Source organism: Vidua chalybeata, chromosome 24 (assembly GCF_026979565.1).
Source record: "Vidua chalybeata isolate OUT-0048 chromosome 24, bVidCha1 merged haplotype, whole genome shotgun sequence".
Classification (NCBI taxonomy): Eukaryota; Metazoa; Chordata; class Aves; order Passeriformes; family Viduidae; genus Vidua; species Vidua chalybeata.
This window is the reverse complement of record NC_071553.1, coordinates 2925309-2933133: the sequence shown is the minus strand read 5'-3', so window position 1 is coordinate 2933133 and position 7825 is coordinate 2925309. Positions and strand designations below refer to the sequence as shown.

Below are 7825 nucleotides of genomic sequence, written 5' to 3'. Positions count from 1 at the left end.
CAGAATATGATTCAAACTTCCACTGTTCTCCTTCCCCCACAGGCCTGACGCTGCTTGAAATCCAGTTTGAAGGCTGAGCTGTAGTAAAAATGATGTCAGCTTAAACATCCTGCTTAAAATCCAAAGTCCCAGCAAGGACAAGGACAGAATCTGAGCAGCTGTTTGAGCAAGAAAGTTGTTTGAGTGAGGACACAGAGAAACAACCACAGAATTCCACTGGCTCCACTGAGCTGTGCTCAGCCACAGCAACAGAAACATTTGTTCCAGTCATTGGCACTTGGAAGTTCTGAACAAGAGCTTTACCCTTTTTTAATATTTTAATATTTTTAATATTTTACCTCAAAAGTTGTTCATGTCTGTTCTGCCCAGTCAGGGCAGTGAAATCAGCTTGGCACTAGTGCAGAGTTGTGCTGTTCTAAATAACAATATTTGGGCCAAATCTACTAAACCACCTTTTCCAGGGACCTGACTTGTGCAAAACCTTCTGTGCTTATCTTCTACATAATTTTCCCAAAAGTTCACAGGGTTTTGTCCTTCCAGTTCTTGGCTGCCACCAAACCCAGAGTTCTCTGTGAGGCAGCTGGAAACAAATTACAACCATTCAGTTCACACTCCTGACTAGTACAACGCCCTGATTTTGTACTTTTTTTTTGTTGATTTGGAACTACACTGATGGAGTTGGGAGTGTCACCTGTGAAGGTCAGCTCTGCAGCACCCTAAAAACTGAAAAAGTCCTAAAATCCATTCTAAAGGTGACACAAATACAGACCTATCCTCAGCAGGGCTTTTTCCCTTTTCAGGTTTTAGAGAGCCCAAGAGAAAGGGAACAGCAAAGAACAGCAGATGCATTTTCCAGTCAGTTCCCACACATTGCTGAGAATTCCCAGCTTTTGGAGCTACAGCTGGTACATTTTCATGCCAACCAGAGCATGCTGAGCAGTCTGGAGCATTGCTATGATGAACCTCCACCCAAATAATTCTCCAGGTTGACCAGACACCTTTCAAACTTCAAGTGCCAGAGGCTTCCCATGGCCACAGGCCAGGAAACAAATTCCTGCATTTCCCAAGAAATCAAACCCCATCCACGGGCCTGGGTGACAGAATCACAAACTCCACACTGCCCCTTCCTTTTTCTCATTTCCCAGGGGTGTTTTTATTAACCCCTCTTCAGGAGCAGACCCACAGGGAAGGCTTTCACAGAAAATCCTCCTGGCAAAGCTTTCTCAGCCCTGGCTGTGCAGGGGTGGCAGCTCTGTCAGGTTTAACCTGCAGCATGACATCACTCATGGAATGGTTTGGGCTGGAAGGGGCCTTGAAGCTCATCCCATGGGCAGGGACACCTTCCACCTTCCACCTTCCACCAGGTTGCTCCATCCTGGCCTTGGACACTTCCAGGGGTGGGGCAGCCACAGCTGCTCTGGGCAACATCAAACAAACTGAACTCGAGCCAGTGGTCCCCACAATTCTGCCCACCATTGTGTGTATGTTGCTGGAAAATGATATTTTATGTTACATTTTTTGTGGATTTAATTCTTATCAGTCACATCAGTCAAAGTTAAAATAAATTGAAAAAAGTATTTATAAGGATTATCACAGATAAAGAAAATGTGATGCAGATTGATCCTCTTCATTCCAAGAAGAGAATTAAGACTGTAAGTAGTGAAGGAAGCAACATAAAAAGGAAAAAAATTCTTCTCTCTCTGTTTACTGATTTCCAGTGCCCATTTGAAACTGAGCCCTCCAAATGAAGATGTGTGACTGACACCAACAGCCTGAAACTGAGCCTCCTGCAGCAACTGCCCTGCTCCTCTGGCCTGGCACTGACCAAATGCTCCCTCTGTTGGCTGAGGGCTCCTTCCTCCTCCTCCTCCTCCTCCTCGCTGGGAATTCAGCTCAGCTGAGCAGGGGCAGAACTCAGCCCCAGCAGCACGAGGAGCAGGGGAGGACACGGCGTGCCAGGGCACTGCTTTGCAGCAGTGACCACAGCTGTGCACCAGGGAACCAGGGAAGGCTGTTTTGTTCTGGGAACAGCTGGCTCAGCTCAGTTCCCTCAGCTGGAGGGAATGGCTCACAATTTCCTCGCCAGAATTCCACCAGTCTGTCCCACACCTTCTGTGGAGCCATCACTGAACTCATTTCCTTCCTCATTTTGCAAGGATGCTGCAACCAGAAGCTGGCTCAGGTGCCTGTGGCAGCTCTCAGCCTTTTCCTCTCCATCACAGAATCCCAGGATGGTTTGGGCTGGAAAGGACCTTAGAGCTCATCCCATCCCACCTCCCACTGTCCCAGGCTGCCCCAAGCCTGTCCAACCTGGCCTTGGGCACTGCCAGGGATGGAGCAGCCACTTTCTGCACCCCTGACAGAGTCAACCCCAAGCCCCCCATTCCTTCCCTGACAAGGAAATTCCAACTACATTTTACAGTCTAGAGACATTTTGAAGAGACTCTTTACAGTCTGTGGTAAGAAAATAATTCAGAATAAAACAATTTGCAAGTTACAGAGAGAGCTGAATAGCAGCTGTCCAAAGCAACCTCCAGTTACCAGATTAATTAGTGAGAAGCTGCCCAGAAATGTTGGCAGTTCATGTTAAAAATGAACAGCTGACAGGTTTGGTCCAACTTGGAAGAGATCTGAATGCTGCAGGAAAACAATACAGAGTATAAAGTGTTCCACCCACAAAGAAAGTAAAACACAGATGCAGTGTGTCCCCTCCCTCGTCCAAGAGTCTCACAAGTGCCTGCTGGACCTTCCAGCCTCCAAATTCCTGCTGGAGGATCCTGTCAGGCCCAGATCACCCACAGCACACTTGCCTGCTTGACACAATGAGCTCCCAAGAAATTCCAGTCCTTGGGGTTCTCCTCAACCCAAGGGACAACTTCAAATCTTCTTAGCAAACAGGCACTTAGTTAGGAAAGGCTTTCCTTTTTATTACAGAAATGGAGGATCAGGTAGGTGGCACTCCTGGCACTGGAGATGTTGCACTTTTGCTGTACAGGTGCACAGAGAGCAGACACCCAGCTGAGAGGGGACAGGGGCACTCCTGGTGGCACAACCCCGTGTGGCACCACCTGTGCCACTCCTCTGACAGCACTGCACGGAATCCAACAGACAGGGGACACACAGCACTTCTAGCTTTTACTCTAGAGGTAAAGTGTCATCTTTTTCACAGCATTTAGTCTCTGTAGTTCACTTTTGTGACTGGTTTTCTTCTGGAACAAAGCCAGGTAACAGTGAGAGAAGAATCCCAGCACATCCCGAGGTGCTGCTGCTCCGTGAGCTGAGCAGGGAGGTAGATGCCATGGATGTTCTCTTCAGATGGAGCAAGGAGAAGGACCTTGTGCTAATTAACTCTGGTGCCCAGAGTCTGTCCCTGGCACCCAAACACTGCAGGGATCAGCAGGAGAGGCAGCACAGGAGATCGAGGCTCGTCCAGCAGCTGCACCTGAACCACGTTTTCTTGGCATCTGGAACAGAAAGGCACCTCCAATTAGCACTAATTAGCTCTGTCCTGCTCTGGGGTGGATGTGCAGTGCAGCAGTGCAAGTCCTGAGCTGGTCTGGCTGTTTTCATAGTCATGAGCTACATCTTTCAGGGAATGGTTGAAAGGAATTTCCCCCACCTGTGGACTCAGATTCCATTATTGGCACCATTTTATTTGGTTAATCCTGGAATCAGCATGTTCCAGAGGAACACAGCTCGAGGGGAGCAGGAGTCCATCACTCAGCTGTGCACACCCCTCTTTCAAGGCGTTTCTTCAGAAATTACATGTTCTCCAAACAGCCCAAATGGTTTCCCAAAAGAAGGAGGCAGAAAGGAATGCCACAGAAAATCACACCACTGGAATTGCTGGAAATCATGGAATGTTTTGGGCTGGAAGCAACCTTAAAGATCATCTTGTTCCATCCACCCATCAGCCAAAAGGAATGAAAATTCCTTTTCTTAAGCTCTGTCACCAACTTAGAGGGCAATTTTTCTTTTTTGAGCATTAAAACATTGCAGGATCCAAATCTCTAGGAATCAATATGTTCTAAAAAAGGGGCAAACCCCACCTACAGCAACCAGCATTTCTCGGCCACACTTATCAGCTGCTGGAAGGCAAAGAAGCCATGGAGAAGTGGGGCTGCAGCTCACCTTCTCACATGACAAGGCAGGACAATCCCATGCAGCCCTGGTTCCCATCCTCGCTGCTGTTGAGCTTCTTCATCCGGTACTGCCGGATCTCCCTCACCAGGGTGTAAAAAGCATCTTCCACACCCTGAATGCAAACACAAGGTCAGGTATTTTCTTCCCTGAAGCTTTTGAAATCACTGATCTGTCCATCCCAGAACCCCTTAATGGATTTGAAAGACACAATTCTACAGGAAGAGCAGCACCCACCACCTCCCATGGTTCCTAAGAGGAAAAATCCCATATGGATGTCCCAGCCTGACTCCTCCTGGGGTAACAACCACTAAAATAAACATGGAAAATTGTATCTCAGGGAGGCTCCATGCAGGAAACAAGCTACTCCCTGCCTAATTTTAGAACTCTTACCATTCAGCTCTTCAGGATTTTCTGGCTGCTGCTCAATAATTGCACCTTCCCTGCTCTGCTCCCCTGCTCCAGGGCTGGCTGGCCAGGCCCACGTGGCCAAGGAGGCTTTGGAGAAGCCCATTAGTCCAGTCTGGGGAATTCTGTCTGCAATCATAATCTGCTAATTGGCTTTCATTAACGAGCCAAGAGAGCCCAGCAGGTCTGGGGTGAGCGAGCTCAGCCTCTGACACTCCCCAGGGAGAGCAGCTGAAACTCTGCTGCTCCTCCTGCCAGCACTGAGCGCTGCTGAAATTGGCTGGAATCAAATTTTTAACATCGTTTGAAGCAGTAGAAAGCAGCTGGGTTTCTTTTTCTTCTGTGTGTTTGGTGAGACTTTGTAATGAGGTATTTGTTTATTATAGTTAAAATGTGGTTTTTATTTAATACGTAAGTATTATTTTTTAGGAATTATTTTGCAAGCATTCATTTCTTATTGGGAGGTTTTTTATGGTTTTGGAGGTCTATTAAGAGGGGTTTTTGGTGGTTGCATTTGAATGTTTGATAGCAAAGGTGAATTTTAACATTTTTTGGGCATGTGTTATATTTTCTTGTTACATAATTTTCCACAAAACCACTGTAGGTCTCTTTATCTCTACATTTACTGGTTGTAGTTATGTTTATTATTTAGAGTATTTTTTTCCCTAGTTAGTTTTTAAGTTTTATTTAGTAACTTCAGGGGGAGTTGAATTTTTTTTATTCTCTATGTTATTTACCAACATGACCCACTTGAAAGGAAGTCAGGGCAAGTCTGAAGTAATTCCTGTACTGGCCCAGCCCAGAACTCTTTCAAGCTAAGAGTGAGCAGGGAAATAAAAGCTAAAAACTGTAAAGGGATTGAAAAAAATGCTTCTTCTGTAAATAAGGCAAAAGCACATGGGGAAATGTCATTGCTGCATTTCCCAGGAAGAAGTCAGGCCCTGGGGGAGCCCCTCACCTGTCTCGTTTTTGCAGAGGTCTCTATGAAGGGGATTCCGTAGCTTTTTGCCAGTTCTTGGGCCTGTTTTGTGTCCACTGTTCTCGTGGGCAGATCACACTTGTTCCCCACCAGCACCATGGGCACGTCATCCGAGTCCTTCACTCTCTTGATCTGTTCTCTTTAGGAAGGCAAATAAAAAAAAATTAGGAAGTATTTTCCAAATATAAAAGCTGGTTTTGTTCAGTATTCAAACAACCTTGTGCCACAAAAACATATTAAAGGTGAGCAGGGCCTCAGGGGTCAGCAGGATGGCCAAGCACTTTGGACACTTCATTTTCTGTCCATGGATAACTCCACTCTGGATTTCTCACCCATTTTCTTAGAGTTGACATTCTGTAGCTGCAAGTGGCATCTGATTCACAGAATCCCAGAACAGCTGGGGTTGGAAGGGCCCTCTGGAGATCACCCAGCCCAACCCCTCTGCCAAGGCAAGATCACCTGGAACAGGTGACCACATGCTGGTGGGTTTGGAATGTGTCCACACAGGGAGACTCCACAACTCCCTGGCTCCAGGGCTCTGCCACCCTCATAGAAACAAGTTTTTCCTCGTGTTGAGGTGGAACTTCTTGTGGTTTAGTTTATGGCCACTGCTCCTTGTCCTGTCCCTGGGCATCATGGAAAAGAGTCTGACACTGTTCTCGTGGCACCCCTTGGAGATATTTATATGGATTGATGAATGATTAACACAAAATAAACCCTAAAAACCATCTCAGTCTTAACTGACTAAAGGTGGTGGTGAGGCCCTGGCACAGGGTGCCCAGAGCAGCTGTGGCTGCCCCTGGATCCCTGGCAGTGCCCAAGGCCAGGCTGGATGGGGCTGGCAGCAGCCTGGGACAGTGAAAGGTGTCCCTGCCCATGGCAGGGGTGGAACAGGATGAGATCTAAAGTCTCTTCCAACCCACCCCTGTTGTGATTCTATGCACTGGCACAGAACAGTGACAAAACCTCCCGCAAGAAGTGGGAGATTTCATATTTGTCTGCTCCTGAGCCTTCACTGAGGCCCTTCAGTGCTTCATTCAGCCAACGTCCCTGCCCTGTCCCCGCGCTCCCTGCCCGTGGGCAGCCCCAGCTGTACCTGTAGAGGTTGATGTCGGCGAAGGATTTGCTGTTGTTGATGGCGAAGACGCAGAGGAAGCCCTCCCCTGTCCTCATGTACTGGTCCCTCATGGCGCTGTACTCCTCCTGCCCCGCCGTGTCCAGGATGTCCAGCAGGCACGTCTCGCCATCGATCACCACCTGCTTGCGGTACGAGTCCTGCAACACACGGGCACCCGCCGTGAGCCCTGCACTGCTCCTGCCACCCCAGGGGCACCGGTGGAAAGTAAAAATAATCATACAAGTGCAGGAGGAGCTTTGCCAGCTGTTCTGCAGAAGCTGTGGCTGCCCCTGGATCCCTGGCAGTGTCCAAGGCCAGGCTGGACGGGGCTGGGAGCAGCCTGGGACAGTGGGAGGTGTCCCTGCCATGGCAGGGCTGGGACTGGGTGAGCTTTGAGGACCCTTCCAACCCAAACCAGTCGGGACTTTGTGATCTCATCTGTCTGTGATGAAAAACTACCAATATCGAAAACTATAGTATTTTAAATATTACCCAAACGATCACATTTTAAACCATGCCCTAACGATCCCATTTTAAATGAGACTCTAAGCCCTCTCATCCTTTGTTACAAAACACAGAACTCCTGTTGCTTTAACGAAATTCCTCGACAGAAGAAGATAAAAGACTATCATAAACACCCTCCCTGTGAGCAGAGCCTCGCCCTGCACAGACCCGTGGAGGCCTTTTTGGTTGCCTGTGGCCGCTTTAGGAAGCCCGAGGCAGAACGGGGGAGGGACCGCTGCCAGAGCCCCGGGCCGGGCCGGGCTGCGGGGACCCGGCGGCGCATCCGCTCCCGCCCCGGCGCGGGCAGCGCCCTGGGCACGGCGGAGTTTCCCCCGCGCTCCTCGCCCCGCGGCCCCGAGCCCGCACCGGGTCCCGCACCCGCGGCCGCGGCCCCGCGCACCTCGATGGTGGGGTCGTACTCGTCCACGAAGTGGTTCTGGATGAGCTGGATGGTCAGCGCGCTCTTGCCCACGCCGCCGGCGCCCACCACGACCAGCTTGTACTCGGTCATGGCCCCGCGGCCTCGCCGGGCCCGGCCCGGCCCCGCCGCCGCCGCCGCCCCGCGATCGCCCCGCGCCGCTTCCGCCTCCCGCCCGCGCGTCACCGCCCGCGCCGCTTCCGCACACGCGACACGGGCGCGACACGGGCGGGACACGGCGGGACACGGGACACGGCGG

General features: G+C 50.0%; 1 protein-coding gene across 1 annotated transcript; it reads right to left on the bottom strand.

The window, feature by feature from the left end:
- Positions 1–1482: 1482 nt before the first annotated feature.
- On the bottom strand, positions 1483–7715 carry NRAS (NRAS proto-oncogene, GTPase). Its single transcript, XM_053964164.1, has 5 exons — positions 7549–7715; positions 6624–6802; positions 5507–5666; positions 4132–4255; positions 1483–3464 (listed from the first exon to the last, which is right to left on the bottom strand). Exons 1-4 carry the CDS (start codon positions 7657–7659, stop codon positions 4136–4138), a joined length of 570 nt encoding a protein of 189 aa, XP_053820139.1. The 5' UTR covers positions 7660–7715; the 3' UTR covers positions 1483–3464; positions 4132–4135.
- Positions 7716–7825: the final 110 nt, after the last annotated feature.

Bases quoted from the DNA above. Each gene is read 5' to 3' on its own strand.
- NRAS (XM_053964164.1), bottom strand. From the start codon at position 7,659: ATGACCGAGTACAAGCTGGTCGTGGTGGGCGCCGGCGGCGTGGGCAAG. The intron at 6,803-7,548 runs GTGCGCGGGGCC...CGTGTGTTGCAG, and splicing joins AGTACGACCCCACCATCGAG to GACTCGTACCGCAAGCAGGT. The intron at 4,256-5,506 runs GTGAGGGGCTCC...GTTTGCATTCAG, and splicing joins CCTCTGCAAAAACGAGACAG to GGTGTGGAAGATGCTTTTTA.